This window comes from Diachasma alloeum, unplaced genomic scaffold (assembly GCF_001412515.2).
Source record: "Diachasma alloeum isolate Michigan unplaced genomic scaffold, Dall2.0 Dall_scaffold_00325, whole genome shotgun sequence".
NCBI classification, from domain to species: Eukaryota; Metazoa; Arthropoda; class Insecta; order Hymenoptera; family Braconidae; genus Diachasma; species Diachasma alloeum.
This window is the reverse complement of record NW_021680464.1, coordinates 877,161-899,857: the sequence shown is the minus strand read 5'-3', so window position 1 is coordinate 899,857 and position 22,697 is coordinate 877,161. Positions and strand designations below refer to the sequence as shown.

At 38.4% G+C, this 22,697-nt stretch overlaps 2 protein-coding genes across 3 annotated transcripts; both read left to right on the top strand.

The window, feature by feature from the left end:
- The first annotated feature begins 107 nt into the window (after positions 1 to 107).
- Positions 108 to 7,481, top strand: LOC107040202 (manganese-transporting ATPase 13A1). The gene is made up of 6 exons (XM_015260167.2): positions 108 to 673; positions 1,252 to 3,715; positions 4,250 to 4,586; positions 4,663 to 4,828; positions 5,151 to 5,294; positions 5,630 to 7,481. The coding sequence occupies exons 1-6, from the start codon at positions 410 to 412 to the stop codon at positions 5,735 to 5,737; spliced, it is 3,483 nt and encodes a 1,160-aa protein (XP_015115653.1). The 5' UTR covers positions 108 to 409; the 3' UTR covers positions 5,738 to 7,481.
- A 122-nt stretch (positions 7,482 to 7,603) lies between these two features.
- On the top strand, positions 7,604 to 22,482 carry LOC107040201 (sodium-coupled monocarboxylate transporter 2). Of its 2 annotated transcripts, none has more exons than XM_015260166.1 (15): positions 7,604 to 7,630; positions 10,887 to 11,152; positions 11,231 to 11,390; positions 12,443 to 12,508; positions 12,632 to 12,683; positions 12,772 to 12,839; positions 14,858 to 15,012; positions 15,091 to 15,231; positions 17,551 to 17,775; positions 17,845 to 18,028; positions 18,665 to 18,751; positions 19,191 to 19,363; positions 19,434 to 19,592; positions 20,347 to 20,485; positions 22,338 to 22,482. In XM_015260166.1, exons 2-15 carry the CDS (start codon positions 10,971 to 10,973, stop codon positions 22,356 to 22,358), a joined length of 1,812 nt encoding a protein of 603 aa, XP_015115652.1. In that variant the 5' UTR covers positions 7,604 to 7,630; positions 10,887 to 10,970; the 3' UTR covers positions 22,359 to 22,482. The 2 variants fall into 2 exon arrangements, with proteins under 2 accessions (XP_015115652.1, XP_015115650.1); XM_015260164.2 differs by lacking the exon at positions 7,604 to 7,630 and adding an exon at positions 7,712 to 8,156.
- The last annotated feature ends 215 nt before the right edge of the window (positions 22,483 to 22,697 follow it).

The following is a 22,697-nucleotide window of genomic DNA, read 5'->3' as shown; positions in this document are numbered from 1 at the left end:
AAAATAAAAATTTGGAATATCTATTCATGAGGGGCTAATTGATCGGATCTAATCAAACTTCACGCCAGCCACCTGACTTCGCTCCAGAGTGCATCTACATTCACGTGGTTACTCCACGAATTTGACCAATTTTCCAAGGAAAATGAAATATGTATTTTCCGCATTTTCCCTGACAAAAACAATCAAATAAAAATAGTGAAGTTGCAAAGTGTCGTAAAACCCCTTGCCTTATCATGATTGTTCATCATTTGTCATCGTAAACCATTAAATAGCCGGAATCTCCACGTATTTACGTGAATCGTCTAACCATAAGTACTGACGAAGCAGAAATAGGAACAGCCGGTGGAGTGTGCATGGTATTCTTCATCGTGGTGTGACCCAGTGTCTTTTCCCAGCTGCACTTCCAACCATGGCGGAGAGCAATGAGCGGGTGGATGATCTCGTGCAATCAGTCAGCCTCCACAATCAGAGGAGATTGATATTCAATGGTTATGTCCTGCCGTTTTTAACACTGGAGACCATATGGATTTACAACTGGTTGTTTGTTTATGGGTCGGACGACTACTTCCACGAGGGTCTCGTTGGCGTTGCTGCCATCGGGGTCCTCCAGATATTTTTGTGTCTGTGTTGTCAGTGGTCTGTTCACATCTATTGTTTCCTGAACTGTAGTTCGGTGAGTTTGTTCAATAATTGGAATCATTCTGTTGTTTTTGACTGTCAGGACAGGAGGAGATTAACTAGACATTTTTCAGTTTCTAATATTTCTTGAATGAATGGTATGATTTTCGCATGTGTTACATGCAAAGTGGACAATTCTAATGAGTCTGTTGTTCACTTCTTAATAATTAAGAATAATGAAATTAAGAAATAGTTGAATGCAGCCTCAACCCCTAATTTGTGGACGATGGGGCCATATTTTTTGTATTTATTAAATATCGATCAATAGAAAAAATAATTGATAACATGATTATTCAATGCAAGTTGAATCGTCCAGACACTAACGCCCGTCCAGAAATTGACCTGTTTACCCTACAAATTCGAACAATTATCAATAATCTCTCTAAATCTGAGATATCTTCTAAACAAATCATGCCATCGTCACGGATCAGGTTTCACTCTGAAATTCAGTAAGACCCTGAAAACGATTCGAAGTCAATCAAATCCCATTAACTCAATGTTGGGTTATTAACGAGTAGAGGAGATCCCCTTTGCCCACTGCAATTTCTTGAATTCTCGAATTTCATTCCACAGACGAGGGATCCCTACAAAGCAACAGTAGTCAAAGTGATCCCCACCCCGAACAACGGCAGCTCAGAGCTAGTAAGACTGCACCAGAAGCCGAACAAAGAGCCCTGGTTCATATTTCAAAAGACCAAATACTGCTGGTCCCCCAACAAAAAGCGTTTCCAAGGTCTCCAGTTTCCAGTGGCCGAGGCCATAAAAACCTACTGCGAATGGAAGGGCTACGTCAGCGAGGAAGAGATAGCAGAGGCCGAGGAGAAGTACGGAAAGAACCATCTGGACATGGTGATCCCTGAGGCCTGGGAGCTCTTCAAGGAGCGCGCAGTTGCGCCCTTCTTCGTGTTCCAGGTGTTCTGCGTCTCTCTCTGGTGCTTCGACGAGTACTGGTACTACAGCATCTTCACCCTCTTCATGCTGATAATGTTCGAGTACATGTTGGTGCGCCAACAACTGCGAAACATGGCGGAAATCCGTAAAATGGGGACGAAACCCTACATGATGAACGTCTACAGGAACAGAAGGTGGAGGATGATGTTCATAGATCAATTGGTCCCTGGGGACATCGTCTCACTCGTCAGATCCCAGAGTGACCAACTAGTTCCATGCGACATTCTTCTCCTGAGGGGCCAGTGTGTCGTGGATGAGAGCATGCTCACAGGTGAATCCGTCCCCCAGATGAAGGAGCCAGTCGAAGAGATCGACCCCAACCATAACCTGAACATCGACAGAGAGCACAAGATCCACGTTCTCTTCGGAGGGACAAAAATCGTGCAGCACACACCCCTCAGCAAAGCCACATCTGGCCTCAACCCAACAGACAAGGGATGCGTTGGATACGTCCTGCGAACAGGTTTCTCCACATCCCAGGGCAAACTCCTGAGGACAATTCTCTTTGGAGTTAAGAGAGTCACAGCAAACAATCTCGAGACCTTTGGGTTCATTCTGTTCCTCCTGATCTTCGCCGTTGCTGCTGCTGCCTACGTCTGGATAAATGGAACAGCAGACCCTGAGAGAAGTCGTTACAAATTGTTCTTGGAGTGCTGCTTGATCCTGACATCAGTAATACCCCCTGAATTGCCCATTGAGCTGTCCCTGGCTGTCAATACCTCGTTGATGGCGCTCTCCAAGCTCGGGGTGTACTGCACAGAGCCCTTCCGAATGCCTTTCGCTGGAAAAGTGGAGTTCTGCTGCTTCGACAAGACTGGAACACTGACGAGTGATAATTTAGTTGTGGAAGGGGTCACTGGGATTGATGGAGACACCAAGATCATCCAGGTTGATGAGGCCCCAATTGAAAGTATTCAAGTCCTGGCAACTTGTCATTCACTGGTGCAGCTCGACGGGGGAATCGTGGGCGATCCCCTCGAGAAAGCTACTTTAAAGGCTGTCAAGTGGAGTCTCACGAAGAACGAAGCTGTTGTGCCTAATAAGGGGAAGGCTAGGGCTCTCAAGATCTTTCACAGGTTCCACTTCTCATCGAGTCTCAAACGAATGTCCGTTATCGTTGGGAATACTCTACCCAATTCTACTGAGGTCCAGTACATGGTGACTGTCAAGGGAGCCCCAGAAACTCTTAAGGACATGTTCTCATCTATTCCTGACAATTACGAGGCGACTTATTTGGGCCTGTCGAGGAGGGGAGCTAGGGTTTTGGCTCTGGGGTACAAGAAACTTCCCTCTTCGTTGAACTCCCAGGACCTCAGGGCTTTGTCACGAGAGGAATTGGAGAATGATTTGGTCTTTGTGGGATTTGTGATTATCAGTTGTCCTCTGAAGCCAGATTCGTCAGCTGTTATCAAGGAGATTATTAATGCTTCTCATGTGGTTGTCATGATCACTGGGGATAATCCTCTCACTGCCTGTCATGTCAGCAGAGAGCTTCATTTTACCAAGAAGCCGACGACGTTGATAATGACTCAGAAGGGGGCTAAATGGCACTGGGAGAGTGTCGATCAGCAGACGATAATCGATGTTGGGAGGGCCAATGTCGAGGCTAGGGGGAAGGAGATCTGGAAGAATTACGCGCTGTGTGTGACTGGAGATGGGCTGGAGTATTTAAGGGAGAGTGATCAGTCTCTTCTGAAAAAATTACTCCCTCATATCGTGATTTATGCCAGGTGTGAGCCCAAACAGAAGGAGTTCATTGTGATCTCGCTGCAAGAGCTGGGGTTCACGACACTCATGTGTGGAGATGGGACCAATGATGTTGGGGCGTTGAAGCATGCACAGGTGGGGGTGGCTATTCTCTCCAGTCCTCCGGAGAAGATCGGGGAGGAGAAGACGCAGAGTCCGAATGTCAATGCCTCGCCGAATAATGGGCCCAGGCAGCAGATGACGAGGCAACAGATTAATAACATGCAGATTCAGAAGTTGCTGAAGGAGATTGAGGAGCAGGAGCAGGCGACCATTGTCAAGTTGGGGGATGCCTCCATTGCTGCTCCTTTTACTAGTAAAATGTCCTCGATTATGTGCAGTAAGTTGATTGATAGGTCCCATTGTTTATTGATTTGGTCTACAGGAAAGGGGAAAATTCATGTTCAGTTTATTCTCATATCTTGGAGATAAATAGGTTTAAGGGATTTTGCCAGAGAACTTTTTCGTGGAGAATTTTGTGGGCTATAGAAAGTCTTTTTAGGATTTTTCGATAAGTCCAGTAGTTTTTGAGACATTCGCAAAATTGTCAGAGCGAATTTTTGGGCTTTAGAGTGGTATCAACTGGGGCTTGTTTTGAGAAGGATTTTTCAATATTTTGTAAATAGGGGGGATTAATGGATTAATTTATTTATTCATAATTCAACCTCCTTTCAATAACAATTGAGAATAATTGATGTATATATTTGGAATTGGAAGGAAGAGGTGTGTTTTCTGGCATTTTTCGATGATTAGTTTTCAAGATATTTGTAAAATTGACTGGCTGAATTTTTTACTTTCAATGTGAAATGAATTAGACATTTTTTAGAGTATTTAAAATGATTTTATTGTTAATTCCACTACTTTTTGGTTCCAGTTTGTCATGTGATCAAACAGGGAAGATGTACATTGGTCACAACCCTCCAAATGTTCAAGATCTTGGCTCTCAATGCGTTAGTACTCGCCTACAGTCAATCAGTTCTGTATTTATCTGGAATTAAATTCAGTGATGCCCAGGCAACTATGCAGAGTGTACTACTGGCATTCTGCTTTTTATTTATTTCACGTTCAAAACCTCTGAGGACACTATCCAAGCAGAGACCACTGCCAAATATTTTTAATTTGTACACGATTCTTACGGTGCTGCTGCAGTTTGCTGTCCACTTCTTCTGTTTGATTTATTTGGTCAGGGAGGCAACTGTTTACTCACCACCGTAAGTTGGGGGATTTTTGGGTGATTTTGGGGACAATTGTGGGGATTATTTTGATTAATTGGTGTACTTTTTGCAGGGATGAGAAGTTGAGGAGTATTCTTTCAACTGAAAACATGACGGATACTAAATCAAGTGAGCTGGATGATGATGATGAGGAGAATTTTGAAGCTAATGTCGTCAATAGTGCTGTTTATATTATTTCACTGGCACTTCAAGTCTGCAACTTCGCTGTAAATTATAGGGTAATGTCATTAAAGATGCGAAATTAATTGATCAATGCCATAATGATGTTTTTTTCTCTAAAACGAGTGAATTCAAAACGAAACGTTGAAAGATCTTCTGTAGAGAAATTCTCTTTGAAGAATTTCTCTCGATGATTTTTCTTCAAATCACTCAAAATTGTCGTTATTAAATATGCAAAATTTATTAATTTGTGGGAAGAATTTATTTCAACAACAAGTGAATGGGTTGATCATTTTTCCACTCCCTTACGACTTTTTCTTTTATGAATTGTTCTCAGGTATGTCACGATATTTTTATTGAATGAAATTATTTTATTTCCAGGGCGTACCCTTCATGGAGAGTCTGGTTGAGAACAAGGCTCTGTTCTATTCACTTCTAGTTAGTTTTGGTCTCGTTATAGGATTGGCTTGTGGCCTCACCCCACCTATCGCAGCTCAACTTAAAATTGTTGATTTTCCAGATGAGGTGAGTTCAATATTAAAAAACTAATACCTCATTTTTTTAATTAAAAAAAAATCATTAGAATGACACGATTGCATTCTTGAGAGAAAAGAATAGATTCATCAATTTTTTTGGTTTCTTTAACAATTGAACATTCCTGATCAATAATTACCTAACAATGCGTGATTTTTGAAAAATATAAAAACATAAATAAATGAAAATTCTGAGCAAAATTTCAAGAGATCTTTTAGTTGAGAAAATTCACGGAAAAGTAATAAAAATCGATTTGTTGATTTTTTTGCTTTCTTCATTCTTCAAAATTGGAAAATAATTAATTGATAAATGTATTTAAATTTCAGTTTCGGAGTACACTAGTTATGGTCCTAGTCGGAAATTTCGTAGCAGCCTTTGCTGTTGACAGAGCGTGTCGATGGTTGTTCGGCGAGGGTAAAATGCAAAAGCTGTGATTCAGTATGAACCCTCTGACGTCCATCGCAGGCGTTTTGAGGTCTGGGTCGGTGTGACACACCGATATGGACATAGGTCAAGTTATGTCCTCGGCGGCCGTCTGTGGGAGGCTGTCTTCGAATGGGCAAGGCAATTCCAAGACAGCTTCTCACGGATTGTCCACGAGGACTTTAATTGAAAATAAATCAAAGAACCAAATGATAATATCGAAGAATTCATCCTACAATCCATATTTCTATACTCCGATAAATACAGTGAACATTTATAAATGGTCATGAGATCTGTCTACGAGAACTTTGTCTAGGAATCAGTGAGGGCAGTGGTGTTGAGAAGAATCATTTCATTTTAATCCTTCGTCTGGTGTTTATCTGGGAATTATCTGCAGAATGAGTCGTTTTCAGATAAAATGTCGACAGACATGTCCTCGAAATTAAGAAGATGAACGAAACCTTTTCCTTTCCTTGAGAGAATTTTCTGTTACAAAGCCTCTCAATATTTATTTTAATAATTCGTTTTTTATACAACAAATAATAGATGACGATAATATTCATCAAGGTAAAGGATGTAGCAGAAAGTCCTGGGGTTTTGTCAGTACTTTCACGTTTAACAATCGATAATTCCACATATATCAAGATTATTTATTTATTATTTATTTTATTTGGAAGAAAATACCTGGCATTCTCCCCTACAATCACTCATTGTCTACATAATTTAACAAGACAATGAAATTATGTAGAAATTTTCCCCGCTATCGTCTTTTGATATTCAAAAATCAATTTCTTATGAAAAATAATTGATAATAGTGAAATTCATGAAGATAAACAATGTACCAATATAGAGACTAGAATAAAAAACAATGCATTCTTTCAAAGTCAATTCCATTTCATTAACTCGACAGTGAATTATCTTTGAAACGAGTGATTTCAAAAGAAAATGAGGAAACTTTTTTTATATTCGTCAGTTACTCTTATCTAAATTGTTCCACATTCCACAAGGTACGAGAGAAACTATTTTTTACGTGATTCTCCCAGCTACAATAAATTGTCTTGGTACTCATCTAAAAAACTTGTTCTGTTATCATGGATAACGACACAATAAAACCAGTGGAATAGAAAAATCAGAGTATTGCCCCGAAGTGTAATAAACACAGACGAAGGATTAAATTGGTACTGTCGAGGGCTGGTGGAAATCCTGGATACACAACTAGACAATTATACTAGGAAATAAGAGTGTTACTGTGTAACACGTTATTCACCATCACCAGAGGCTATTCGCGAACCAAAACAAACATTTGTATTTATTTCCTGTGGAATTCAATCGAACAGAGTTTGTAACTCAACCGCAACAAACTCTGAATACAAAACATTCCAATTAGTCATACGAATGATTGAAATATATTTGAGTTCATGGACGTAGATAATCCTCACTTTTTCATCAATCATAACAATTACAACATCAATTACGTCACTATTGCCATGCCTACTTGTCTCAATTATTGTCATACATGTGCGTATTCCTCACAGTGACTTTCTGTTTTATACGTTTAACCGAGAAACATATTCCTCTTTGGGTTGTTGAACAATAATTACCCCAAGAACATAAGGCTGATGAAGAGTAATGAGGATATTTTGTGTGCAATTCTTCGTGTTAAGTCGATATGTAAAACATTGTACAATACATTTATAAATGATGAAGAAAAACGATTTATTGAATAAATATCATTCCAACTTTGAGATAAGACAACTAATTGATGAAGAAGTTTGATGATTACATAAATTATATTCTTATCAAGATGTCACAACGTGGTTTGCACGGAGATTTAACGGGTCAATTGCAACAGTTATCGTCAGGCGTTTGAGAGTCATCAATTGAGCGGTGAAAAATAAAATAGCGTGAGTATTGCAAGTTGATTGTTGTGAATTCGTGTCAGGCAGAGGAGGCGTCGTCAGTTGTATTCAACATTATTTTTCCCCCTTCATTGAGCGTTCATCGAAGTAAACTGCTTCTTATGCACGTGTCCCCGTCATTACTATGTGCCACATGTGTTTGGAGAGGGAAATTGAAGGAGTGGATCGTTGGAAGCGATCGGCGATCGCACATTGACTCCTCGCAGTCGACTCCCAGTGGTCATTAAAGAGTCACCGCAGAGAGAGAGAGAGAGAAAGAGAGAGAGAGAATACTCTTCACTGTCATTCGAAAGTTGAACGTGATAATTCAGCGGTTTCATAATAGTGGCCATACATAACATCGGCAATATCGTGTGACAATGACGGAGATAAGAGAAAGTGCTTGAACATGTAATCGATAACTCGTGTGACGATATTCATCGAGTGATAGTGTGGTTTTTTTGGAGACGATGAGGTTGATTGCAACAGTTTGAAGACATTTTGATTGTCACATTTGCAGCGGTATATGACGGTTTGTACTCATCCCACTGATGCTAAAATTAAAGGAAACTATTTATAAATTTGCGGATCGGTATTCGCGGTATTGCGAAGACGGGAGCTAGTTCATCGACTGATAGTGCATCGAGCTTTTCGAATTCTTGAGTTTGTGTGACGCGGTGTCTTTTCGCTCGGGTTGACGATCGATTTATTAGGGATTTTGTAGTCTATTGTAGCGGTACTGTTATTGCCTTTGGACCGTGATAATTAATGAAGTTAATTCACTTGAGCAGTGAATATTTATGAATGCTTATCAGATATGTACGAGAATTACCTCTAGGAATAGTGGAATAGTCTAGTGGCGTTGGGAAGAATCATTTGAATTTAATCCCCCGTCTGACCTTGTATGGAATTTTCTCCTACAATCTGTTATTGTCGAGATCATTTAGAATTCAATAAGAAATTTTTTTTCTCGTGAGGGGATTTTTCGTGTTTTAAATTTGCTCGACATGTATTTCTATAATTAGTTTAATAGAAAATGAGAAATGATAATAAGGGTATTTGCCGTATTGCTTGAGACGGGAGCTAGTTCATCGACTGCGAGCTCGGTTGCACATGTAGAATTCTGGGATGGTTCATTGGTATCCAAGGTTTAAAGTTCAAAACTTCCTGATGATCTTAATTGGGGGCAATTAAGCATTTCTATGCATGGAGCTTTTCGAATTCTTGAGTTTGCGTGACTCGGCGTCTTTTCGTTCGGTTTGACGATCGATTTGTTAGGGATTTTATATTCTGTAGGGATTCGAAGAATTTTTTACTGGAGAGAATTGTAGCAATATTGTTGTTTTCATTGGATCGCTATACTGAACATTTATGAATTGTTATGAGATGTGTACGAGAATTACCGCTAGGAATAGTGGAATAGTCTAGTGGTGTTGGAAAGAATTATTTTGAATTCAATCCCCTGTCTGACCTTGTACGGAATTTTCTCCTACAATCTGTTATTGTCGAGATAATTAGAATTCAATAAGAATTTTTTTTTCCTGAGGGGATTTATCATGTTATAAATATGCTCGACAGGTATTTCAATAACTATTTTTTTGGAGAATAAGAGATGAAAATGAGAGTATTCGCGATGTTGTTTGAGACGATAACTCTAGTTCATCGACTGCTAGCTCAGTTGCACATGTAGAATTCTGGGATGGTTCATTGGTATCCAAGGTTTAAAGTTCAAAACTTCCTCATGATCTTAATTGGGGGGGCAGTTAAGCATTTTTATGCATGGAGCTTTTCGAATTTTTGAGTTTGCGTGACTCGGCGTCTTTTCGTTCGGTTTGACGATCGAGTTGTTAGGGATTTTATATTCTGTAGGGATTCGAAGAATTTTTTACTGGAGAGAATTGTAGCGATATTGTTGTTTTCATTGGATCGCTATACTGAACATTTATGAATTATTATGAGATGTGTACGAGAATTACCGCTAGGAATAGTGGAATAGTCTAGTGGTGTAGGGAAGAATTATTTTGAATTCAATCCCCTGTCTGAGCTTGTATGGAATTTTCTCCTACAATCTGTTATTGTCGAGATCATTTAGAATTCAATAAGAAATTTTTTGTCTCGTGAGGGGATTTTTCGTGTTATAAATTTGCTCGACATGTATTTCTATAATTAATTTATTAGAAAATGAAAAATGATAATAAGGGTATTTGCCGTATTGCTTGAGACGGGAGCTAGTTCATCAACTGCGAGCTCGGTTGCACATGTAGAATTCCGGGATGGTTCATTGGTATTCAAGGTTTAAAGTTCAACCATCACATCCTGATGATCTTAGCTGGGGGTAATTAAGCATTTCTATGCATGGAGCTTTTCGAATTCTTGAGGTTGTGTGACTCGGCGTCTTTTCGTTCGGTTTGACGATCGATTTATTAGGGATTTTATATTCAATTGTAGCGGTATTGTTGTTTTCATTGAATCGCGATACTCAACGAAGCGGTTGCGCAGTGAACATTTGCAAATGGTTATAAGATATGTCCACGAAAATTGCCTCCAGGAGGAGTGGGATAGCCTACTGGCATTAGAAAGAATCATTTAAATTAAATTCTTCGTCTGACACTGCAGGGAATTATCTCCTACATTCAATCACTGTCGAAATCATTTCAAATCTATTAAGAAAAATTATTTCTTCTTTCGTGAGAGATTTTTTTCTGTTACAAACTCTCTTGACGTATATTCCAATATCAATTTTTTGTGAAAAAAATAATAGTATTCGCGTTATTGTTTGAGAGAACTGTAGTTCGTCGACTGATAAATATCGTGAGCATTTTGTGAACAACGCGCAAGATTTGTCTGACATTGCAGGGAATTATCTCCTACATACAATCATCCTCGAGATTCAAATTTATTAAGAAAAATTATTCCTGATTTCGTGAACGAATTTTTTCTGTTATAAAGGCTCTTGGCGAATATTCAAAGGTATAGTTTTCCATGAATCTCCCGTTCCCATCTCTCCGTGCAGGGAACTACTGCTAGTAATACTGTTTTCATTGAATCGCAATACTTAACGGAGCTGTTGAACTCTGACCATTGGGGTTTGTCTAAGCACGTATTCTCAATTTCGCGTCGTTACAGAGTTTAAGCGTTCTTTTTTTCATCTTCCTTTGATCTTCAATATCGCCGTCGTAGATCCAGAGCGGGGTAAAAGCTGCGCTTATACACGCCACTTGCGCCCCTTTGGCTACACGACGACGAAATGTTTTTTTTTCAGAATTAGAGAATTAAATCTTCGCACTCGGCGGGATTTCTTGCAGTTTCATTGATAAATGTTGATATAATCGTGGAGTGAATCATCATGGAAACAGGGGATAGGTACTTTCACTGGGCAGACTGGCTGGTATTTGCTCTTATGCTCAGTTGCTCAGCCGCATCCGGTATCTGGCACTTCCGGAAAGCACTCAAATCGACGATCGCTGAGTACATACTTGGGAGGAGTGGATTCACCGTCTTCCCGGTCTCTGCTTCCCTTATCGCCAGGTCTGATTAGCTTTATTTTTTAAAAAAATTTAATTTACCTGTTGCGAGATTTTTTATTTTCGGTTTTGTAATCTGCAGCTTCATCTCTGGTGTTACAATCCTGGGAACTCCAGCGGAGATTTATAACTTTGGCACCCAGTATTGGATAACTGTATTCTCTATTTTGCTCGCTGGGGTCATTACAGCTAACGTATATCTGCCAGTTTTTATGAAATTAAAACTCAACTCGTGTTATGAGGTTCGTTATTTACGGGTGAATTGAGGATATCCAAGTGCTTGGCTTTCCTCTAATTGAAGAGATTTCAGACATTTGTAGTTGAACATCAGAAGTTGGATTCAGGCTCAGCCTGATTTTAGGAAGTTTTGTGATGATTTTAAGATTTAAAAATATTAAACTATTAATTAATTCGTTAATTCATTTTAAAGTTTTTTAGTCTCAATTCTGAAATATTTTAATGCAACAATCACTTGAATTGATTTGAGAACTCGTTTTCTTGATATTAACCAATTGCCCTCATATTTCGGATAAATATAAAATTTCTTAAATGATCAAAATAAAAAAAATTAAATTTCGATATGAATCCGCTGGAATGCGATAGATTTCCTATTGACTTTTTTTTACACATGTATTAAGCGATGAAAATGATTATTGGATTGATTGTGAACGAATTGAACTTCGAAAGAAACTCAAATCAGTCAGTCTATCCCGTATCGCGTAATTGCCGGTCCGTTATTTTCCCAACTGAGAAAATTCAAATCCTTATGAATTTCCCTATTTTTACCAACGAGTTTTGTTTCATGATGAAAAGAAAAGGACAATGGAATGAAAAAACCTTCGAAAATTTGAGCCGAGGAAATTCTATGGAAAATATCTCAATAGAGTAAGTTGTATAGAAAAATAAAATTCTAGTGACTTTTTCTCTAAAATATTTTCTATCGAACATTTCAAAAGAATGGGCCAAAAACTAATAGAAAGTTCAACTGAAATCCAATAGAATTGTCTAGCGAATTCACTACGATTTTCTATCAAAGTTTTTCGTGCGTGTATCGTAATAAATTTATATTCTCAAAGTGCCAACAAAATCGCTCTCATGATAAAAAATTGATTTCCAGAAATTCAACCAATTTGCATTCATACTTCATGAGCCAAAGATGTTCGAAAAAATTTGAATTTAAGTCTGAATTGATTCCAAATTTTTCCACATAAAAATGTGACCGGCACTTGGATTTCATCATTTTTTACTGATAGAATAAACGAGGGATCGTCAATGATTCAATCGCTTTTTCCAGTACTTGGAGCTGCGCTTCAATCGCGGTGTGAGGATATTGATATCGCTGATATTCGTAATTGACGTGGTAAGGTAGCTAAATAATGAATGTAAAATGTAGGATTGAAATTGGTGAAAAATTTCCAATGATGAATCAGGGGGAGACGATAATAAAATTTTCCCTTTGTTGAATAATGAAAATATGTGATAGGTGCTGTACCAATCGATAGTCGTTTATGTGCCAGCACTTGCGCTCAATCAAGGTATTTAAACTGGTCGTATTGAGCGTTTTTTCCCCACAGGCCCCAGTCTGTTCAATTAAATAATTGATATTAAATCCATTGGTTGCAGTGACGGGAATCAGCATCTACTTAATTGGTGGCATTGTGTGCTTTGTCTGCGTATTTTACACAGTATTGGTGAGTTTAATTTTACGGACTGTTTTTACGAGCTTTCGGGACTTTTTTATTTATTTATTTATGAGTAAAGACCCTTGGAGACCGTTGAAATGTTTATGCCGGAGGGTAACTGTACGATGTAACAATGGCACTGTGGCAGACAATGGCCAAGGGGGCTATCGAGTAGCTCCGCTGGCCCTCAACAAAGCCTCTTGTTACCCCACTGCTGCTACTATTATCCAAACAACCTTAAGTGATTAATTACCTGTTGGTTTAATTATTTTAATAATTTGTTGAAGTACGGATTATGGAGAATTTATTGGTGGAGAGGGTCGGAGTCTTTGGGAAATTGTTTATGTGGGGTTGGAGAACAATATTAAGGCCCGGGTGGATTATCTTTCGAACGTTCTCGATTGTTTTTTCATAATGTAAAATCTTCATAATGAAAAATATATCACAATTTCCATTGGATTTTACATCACGTATGAGATAGAACATTTTTTCTCATAACCTTTTTAGTAGCACTCAATTGGCTCTACAAACAAGGTTATTATGAAAATTTCGCTATCTCCCTTAAATTCAGAAATATTTCTGAAAAACTCAACTAAACACTAAATTGACTTAAACCGTTTGACCACTTCGCTACAGATTTATTGAACGCTTCATTTGAAATTGAATTCAACCTCACAACATCGACAATCCTGTTGACGCTGTGCCTGAAATTTCAGGAAATTTCTAACAGTGCGCTGAGTTATGCAGTCTCCACATGAGTTATCAATGGATAAGACTTATCAATAGATGCAATTATCCTCGAAGAATTTTTTTCAACTATTCTTCAAGAGAATACACACAGAAAAATCTAAATGTACATGACGTTTTGCTGAACGTAATTAACTCTTCAACTTTAAGCGTACAAGACAAGTTCTTAAACGTAATTTACATTTAGTTTTTTCTGCGTGCAAATTTATTCATCGACTTATTAATATTTGAATGGATACCGCATCTCCTGATGCCGCTCATGAAAAAACAAAAAAAATCAGTCCTCTGCTAAATTCGACATTAACATTCAGTACTTCATTAAAAAACTAATTATATCAGTTGCTAATTTTCCATAGACATCCGACAGTGACGTCACTTCAGTGGAATTATTCTAATGTCCCAGGAGTTAAATATTTTTTTTTTAAATTTTTTTTATTCATGTTTCTTTCTTACTACCATTACGGTTTTATAGGCTCCCCAATTGTCTGCCTTGCCTCTCTTTTTCCTGATTTTTTTGCATTTTCTAGTTATTGAAGATCAACATTTGGTATTCATGAGATATCCGAACCGTGAAATACAAATCTTGTGTATTTCACCTCTAACCATTTTAAGACAAAATATCACAGTTCGAGAGTAAAAATTATCGCAGTGTATGATATCATCGCGGAAAAATATTACATCATCAGATCCATAAAAACACAACGTCTCAGCGTGTTCCCACCAAGAGCCATTTGAATAACTATCGGCACCAATTTTTCCACAAAATCCTATCCAACAATATCCTGTGACGCCACAAGACGTGGGACGCTGTATAAACTCCGGTCTTCGGTAATTGGAAAATGTTCCAATCTATTCAAATTGCCACAGTAAAAAGTTCAATTGAATCGCGGATTAAAATTTATTGAAATTTGATCACAACAATACGAGATTTAATAACGTGAAATGATAATGTTTTATGCGATGTGCGTTTGTCCGCATAATATGGCACAAGAGATTATGATGCGATATTACAAACGAGTAATATTTAGAGCTGATGTTTCTATTTATTCTCTATCGCGTATCCGGTGTGTAAAACGTCGAATTTCTTCTACATCCTGTGAATGCAAGACTCATGGAAAACAATACGCGCGCGTCCCGTTCTTGTTCGCTGAAATTTTCTAGAAAATTTGAGAAAATTGTAGATTTTTCCGGAATTATCAACACAATTCTGAGTTTCTCTCAACAAACTGAGGAAGATGGCCTGCACAGCGAGTTAATGAATAAATTTTCGTAATGTGCAGGGAGGAATTAGAGCTGTGGTATGGACCGATGCATTCCAAGTAGCAGTTATGATCTTCGCTGTGATCGCGGTCACCAGTTTAGGAACATACAATGTCGGAGGAGTTGGCGAAGTCTGGAGGATAGCTTCGGAAAATCGAAGAATTCAATTTTTGAAGTAACTGAACTAGACAATTTTATGTCAATCATGCTGTTATCGGAATTTCGTGTATCTAAATTTCCCCTCACTCTGCAGTTTTGATACTTCGCCATTCACGAGGCACTCAGTATGGACCGTGCTAATTGGCTCCTGTCTATACAGCACTGCTTACATTTCCGTTAATCAAACGATGGTTCAACGCTACAGCTCATTAACTTCAGAGAGAAGCTCGAAAATGTGAGTAATTATGGGGTGATTATTTCCTGCTTTGAATTCCACTTGAGTTCCTCCATGACATTTTGTTTCAATGGAACGAGGGAAAACAGAGTGGAAGGTATTAGATCCTTTCTTGTATTCTGATATATTCAGAATGATGTTTTAAGTTATTTTATTCATTCATTTGGAATTGTTGGAATTTCTCGAGGAGAAATGTTTTTGCCGATTGTTCCATTGAAGTAGCGAAACGAAACGAGTTATGGGCAACTGAAAGTTAAATTAGAGAACATTGTAGTGGTACATTGCATATTTTTTGACAATAGAATATAGAGTAGAATATAGAGTGTTCGTGATTCCTCATTATTATTTTTTTTTCTTCTCGTATACCCTTTCGGGTCTTGATTCTAGGACAGTTTTTCCCCGGACAAAATCTCCCTGAAAAAGGAATTTGCGATTAGGAAACCGGATCCGGCCAAAATAAAAATAATGATAATGCTCAATTAAAGGGGTTTTTATTACTGAATCGCACAATAGAACACATGAAATTATCGAGTTTTAGCCTCAGTGAAATTACAAAGGAACAAAGGTAATAGAAATGATAGGGAACAATAAATACTTGGGAATTATTAATACATTTCTCCTATCACACCGTCAAATCGCATAATCGCATTAGCAAAGTCATGAACATAAATCTCTTACAAAACCAATTATTCACAACAAATCATCAGGACAAAGAATTTAGTAGGACGGGGAGATTATGTCCGGGGAAATTTTTTTCAGGGAGATTTTGCCCGGGGAAAAACTGTCCGACTACCCGGGTCTTTACGATTTGTTCCCTTCCCATCCCCCAACCCCCTGTACCGCATTCGCCGAAGGACAAGGGAAAACCTCATCTGAGGGAAAAACCTGCCCTGGTACAGTCGTCTCTTGCGAGATTCCCGCTCGACAATGAAACCGTGAGATTTAGAGAGTCACAAATTTTGGCCCCAGCCGGGAATCGAACCCGGGTCTCCCGCATGCCAATCCCGCACTCTAACCACACAGCCACCGCTGTCGGTTGACTCCTCATTATTTTTCCAGATAAAAAAACTTAAATATTGAATTATTGTTTCAATCAAGAAATTTGGGGTTCTTTGGACATTTTTTCTTCGTTGCAATATTTTCTAACAGTGTTCTCGCGGTCTCCGGAAATACTGTTATAATTTTATTATTTAGTTGGGGGGTACGCCCCCTGCTCGCTTCGCTCGCTAACCCTGATATGACCTCTATGAGCCTTACTCTGACCCTTGTAACCCTTAGTTTGACCCTCGTTAACCCTCATTAATAATATTAATAACCCTTTTTTACTTGGAGTCTTAATTTCGAGTAGCAAATGTTCATCACCAGAAGTCGATTTGGATTTTTATAATTTAGAGAGAAACTTTGAAGGTCTAAAGCTTTTTTTTCATTATTAACTAATACTAATACAGTATCTCAGGGAACATTTGTTTTATGATGAACAAATACACAGACAAAAAATTTCAGGGACATGGCCCTGATTTTCAGCAGTTTATCCCCAATTATTAGGGATTCGCGATTGTGAAATTCGGTTCCCGGTGACATCATCACTGTCAGCGTAAATTGTCAGGGTCACCAATAATTGGAGATAGATTCCTGAAAATCAATGACACGTCCCTGAAAATCAAAACTTTTTTCCCTGTGTAGAAAGCCTAATTAAATCTCTTGTTTTATGAATTTTTCAATTATCTTTTCAATTTGCATAGTTTCTTTTGAAATTTCTACAACTAAGCATTTTGCAAAATCGAGAATTTGCGGATCGAACAACAGATCTTCATTTTTATTGGTGTTGGTGGTCTGAACAATTTGTTAATTTTTTAACCAAAATTTTTCGAAATTCAGTGGTATATCCCCTTAAGGAACTAAAATATCGCTATTATAGTGAACACCTGTTATGTACTATTTTAATGTTCAACAACTCAGAATACTAATTTTTATACCGTATGAAAAAAGTAAACGACGAGTAAACTAAAAAAAATAATTTTTCCATGATCTCATTCAGATAATAGAAAAAAATCGTTTTATTCTATGAAATCTAACGATCATTTTGAAAAAAAATTTAAACCGGATGAAAATTGTGGAGCATTTCAAAGCCAAAAACAGGAAAAACTACGTTTTCGCCTGACGTAGGGGGTAAAGTGGGTAGGGTTCAAAGTTTTTCAGGTACCCCACAATATATCAAAAGTCACTCGACAATTATTTCCATCAACCGAAGACTTTCAAATTCCCCCAGAGTTCCTCAATAACACAAGAACTCAATATTCATGTGTATTTCGTGTCTAGAGCAATGTTAATTTTTACCATTGGAGTGATGTGCTTCATCTCATTAACCTGCTGGTGTGGCCTCGTGTTGTTTGCGTGGTGGGCGCCACCGAAATGCGATCCCAGGGCATCTGGGTTAATCAAGACTGACGATCAGATGCTGCCGGCTTACGTCATGGAAATTGCTGGCCATCTGCACGGGATTCCCGGGATCTTCATAGCTGGTATATTCAGTGCTGCATTGAGGTATTCATTAATTCGCGGTCTCAATTTGAATGGAGTAATTGATGATTCGGATGATGATTTTTTTTGCAGCACACTGTCAGTGGGGCTCAACTCAACTTCAGTGGTTCTTCTCGAGGATTTTGTTAAGGGATGCTTTCAATTGAAGCCCAACGATCGGTGCTCCACTATTTTTGTGAAAGTTGTCGTCATCTGCTTGGGATTTTTCGCCATGGGGTTTTTGTTTGTGGTTGAGAAGATGGGCGGTGTTCTAGCTGTGAGTGAGATCTGAGTTAAATCTCACATTTTGATTTGGAATTGAACATTGTAGTACAGTAGAGGCTTCGTATAAGATACCTCTCTATAAGATCCTCGCGCTCCGAGCGCTCGAGGCCTACCCCCACTCTCGGCACTTTTATCGCCTCCCGAATGTTCATGTTCTGTGGGCTTCTTATAAGACACCTATGGTCCCGATCATTTTTCAACGGGAAGGGAGTAGTCATAAAGATCAAACGGTGTTAAGAATAGCTTGTTAACAATTTTTGGAAGTGAATAGTAATTTTTCTTTTTATTATTTATATGAGAGTGACATTGAATTTGATAAATCAAGGAGTAAAATGTTATGCTATTTTCATCTTCAAGTTGAATTCAAGTCAATTGATGACTTTCATGAATATTCAGTACCAAAATTACCTGATTATTCAATCAATTGCAGAATCTCAGATATATTCGCCTGAAATTTCCAATTTTTCTCAATTTTTCGTGCATAATTGAACAGTTTTCTCACCAAAACACCAGAAAATTGATGAAACATACCATATGCACGATCACAAGTTGAAAAATTCCGGAACCGTACACCGAAAACTCGGAAGAAAATTCTAACCGTGAACACTTATTCCGTTCGTTTCTTAAGGTAACCGGAAGTTTAGCTGCCATTGCTGCGGGCACATCCTTCGGAGTCTTCACCCTCGGAATGCTGTTCCCCTGGGCCAATTCGAAAGTAAAAACATTAAATTCCCCATAGAAAAAAATGAAAACCCATTATTAAGGATGTACTACACCCTTTCGGCCAAAATTCACGTTTTTTTTTCATTTTTCTGGCAAATTATTGATCGGATTAACGCGAAATAATATACCATTCTTGCGTTTTATCATTATTGACTAAATCACGAAGTTTCATGATAGTGCAATCATTTTCCTGCATTTTTTAAAAAGTTGTGTGAATTTCCGGGAAGTTTTAGAAAAAACGCAGGAAAATGATTGCACAATCATGAAATTTCGTGAGTTATTAAGTAATGATAAAACGCAAAAACGGTATATTTTTTCACGTCAGTCTGATCAACAATTTACCAAAAAAATTCAAAAAACGTGAATTTTGGCGAAAAGGGTTTAATACATCTTTAAAAGAAAATGAAAGGTCACAGTTTGATAATTTGTAGGGTGCCTTTGTCGGCGCTGTCACAGGTTTCCTAATCGCAGGATGGTCTAGTCTGGGTGCTAATGCAATGGTCGCCGCGGGTGAAATAATGCCGAAGAAACTGCCAGTTTCCCTGATCTCATGTCCCAGCAACATCAGCGAAAGTTTCCTCAATCAATTTCCCGCGAATCACAGGTGAGTGTTTTATGGGGCTCTAATGATACCATGAATTTTCCACACTGATTAACCAACACCATTAATTCAGCGAGGAGGACGTGTTTCCACTCTATCGGCTATCTTATCACTGGTTCGCGGGACTGGGGACGGTTATTGTGATTCTAATAGGGGGTTTTGTGTCCTGGATAACGGGACCAACAAATCCAGCCAATGTCGACAGAGATTTACTATCGCCAGTTATTCACAGGTACAAATACTAATGATTAGTAGGAATTTAAAAGTTTTTGTGTTGGGTGTCACGTATGAAAAAATCGTATAGAAATTTTCCATACGGATTGCGTATTGAATTTCTAGAGGATTTTCGTACATGATATTCGGATATTTCTATACGGATATTTTTTATACAAATTATTTCTATACGATTTCTATAGGTTTGATCCTATACGACCCACTGCCGCATGTATAGAAATATTTCGTATGGAGTTGCGACATTTCTCTACACTGTTAGAAGAAAAATGAAATTTCATAGACAGTTGACTACTAATTTTCAGGACAGTGACACTGAATGCCATTTAGGTGGAAAAAATAATGAAATTTCAGGTTTCACTGAAAATTCAGTAAAATCCCAGAATTTTGAGCGGCATAAAGACAAGAATTCCTTATTTATTTGAATTTCCAATTTAAGGATAATCGGGCGAACCCGGAGGGTTAGAAAAAAAGCAGCCATTTTTTTACGTATTCTTTAAATTATGGGAAAGGCGTGTGCAAAGTTTCAGACTGCTGAGGAGCATGGTTAATTTATTATGAATTTCTGAAAAAGTGGTCATTTAACCCGCGACCTTATGGAAATCACAAAAAAAAGCAAAACCCAAGGAAAAAATGCAGCTAAAGTCATGAAACTTTAGACACATTTAGAACATGTGATCAATGATTTTTTGATCAATACTTAAAAATCATCCGATAGATATGATCAGTAGTCGACAATGAATACACTATTCCAGGTTTTTGCCGAGGCCCATATACAACACGGGGATCAAGAGACCATCGCAAAATGTTTCCCCTGGTTATCCAGAGGCTTCCAGTTTGATACTCACAGATATTTCCAGGAGAGCATCTCAGGGAATTAATTCATCACATCAGGTACATTTTTATCCTTTATTTTCTGAAACTGATCATTAATAATTCATCATTAGTTAGTACAGTGGACTTCCCTTAGTATCCCTCTTACTATCCGTAGCTCGGGGGGCGTGTCCTAGCGGCGGGGAATGTGTCCCCCACTGCTCTAGTGCNTATACAAATTATTTCTATACGATTTCTATAGGTTTGATCCTATACGACCCACTGCCGCATGTATAGAAATATTTCGTATGGAGTTGCGACATTTCTCTACACTGTTAGAAGAAAAATGAAATTTCATAGACAGTTGACTACTAATTTTCAGGACAGTGACACTGAATGCCATTTAGGTGGAAAAAATAATGAAATTTCAGGTTTCACTGAAAATTCAGTAAAATCCCAGAATTTTGAGCGGCATAAAGACAAGAATTCCTTATTTATTTGAATTTCCAATTTAAGGATAATCGGGCGAACCCGGAGGGTTGGAAAAAAAGCAGCCATTTTTTTACGTATTCTTTAAATTATGGGAAAGGCGTGTGCAAAGTTTCAGACTGCTGAGGAGCATGGTTAATTTATTATGAATTTCTGAAAAAGTGGTCATTTAACCCGCGACCTTATGGAAATCACAAAAAAAAGCAAAACCCAAGGAAAAAATGCAGCTAAAGTCATGAAACTTTAGACACATTTAGAACATGTGATCAATGATTTTTTGATCAATACTTAAAAATCATCCGATAGATATGATCAGTAGTCGACAATGAATACACTATTCCAGGTTTTTGCCGAGGCCCATATACAACACGGGGATCAAGAGACCATCGCAAAATGTTTCCCCTGGTTATCCAGAGGCTTCCAGTTTGATACTCACAGATATTTCCAGGAGAGCATCTCAGGGAATTAATTCATCACATCAGGTACATTTTTATCCTTTATTTTCTGAAACTGATCATTAATAATTCATCATTAGTTAGTACAGTGGACTTCCCTTAGTATCCCTCTTACTATCCGTAGCTCGGGGGGCGTGTCCTAGCGGCGGGGAATGTGTCCCCCACTGCTCTAGTGCCGTCATGCACGAGAGGGGAAGCGTTGTGTGTCGTCGGCCGGTATGTTACAGCGTTCTCTCAGATAATGACGTTGTCTCTCTCGCGTAAGCACGTCCCTGCGCATGTGGAGGTGGTAATTCCCTAGCTCGAGTTCTTGGAATCAGACCCCCGAACGCTATCAGCTAGGGGAAGTCCACTGTACAATAAATCGTACTGAGAAAAAAACGTTTTGATTTTCAGGGATTCATCGCTAATTTTCAGGAATCTATTACCAAACAGTAATAAAATCATTCATGACCGACGTCGGTGGCCGAGTGGATTAGACGCAAGTCTAGTGTGCGAAAGGTTGTGAGTTCGATTCCCCGTGGAACCGAATTTTTCAACGGAAGGCTCCGGCGAGCGGGAGGTTGCTAATAGAAGAACCGCGCCTGTACCGGCATGGGTTTTCTGTGGTTTCCCCATGCTACTTCTATGTTCTATAGGAGTGCGAATGCGATACAGTGTAGAATCCACAGCCGCATGCATAGGGTTGGATAGAGGGCCGAATGGGACCCGAAAAAGGGGGACTCCGAGGCCGTAAAAAAAAATCATTCATGACTCGTTTCATTCTATTTAATGAAACTAGTATATGAAGTCCAGTATCACCAATAATTGGTGTGATAGATTCCTGGAAATCAGTGACATTTTCGATAACATCGATAGTATTTTTAAATTGAAAAATTTTAAAATAAAAATAAAAAAAAATAAAAATAACAAGATGTGCAATAATATGTTCCTGAAAATCAATGACAAATTACGAATTATAAATAAAACATAATTTTTTTTTGTTCTAGGCACGTCCAACACCAGTTTGACCCCACCCCCTTTTATAATCATGAGAATTTTATTTAAAATTTGATTTTAGAGCATTTATAACAGTTGACGTCTCCGTTCGATTTTTGTATACAAAGAATAAATGAAGTTATTATGAAGTTATAATCAGTGCAGTTATCAGTGAACCTTTATGTTCTCTAGTGGGATAAAGGGGCAGAAAGTTGATGGCATGGGCATGGATCATTCCAAGAGGGCCTTGGTGACTGTAAATTTGTCAGGCTCTGCATTGACCTTCCTCTTTATCAGCCACTAGTCCAGAACCACCGAGTTTCTGGTAACTGAGTTTGTTTGGTTTTCAAGCTTAGGTGATTCCTGGTGAC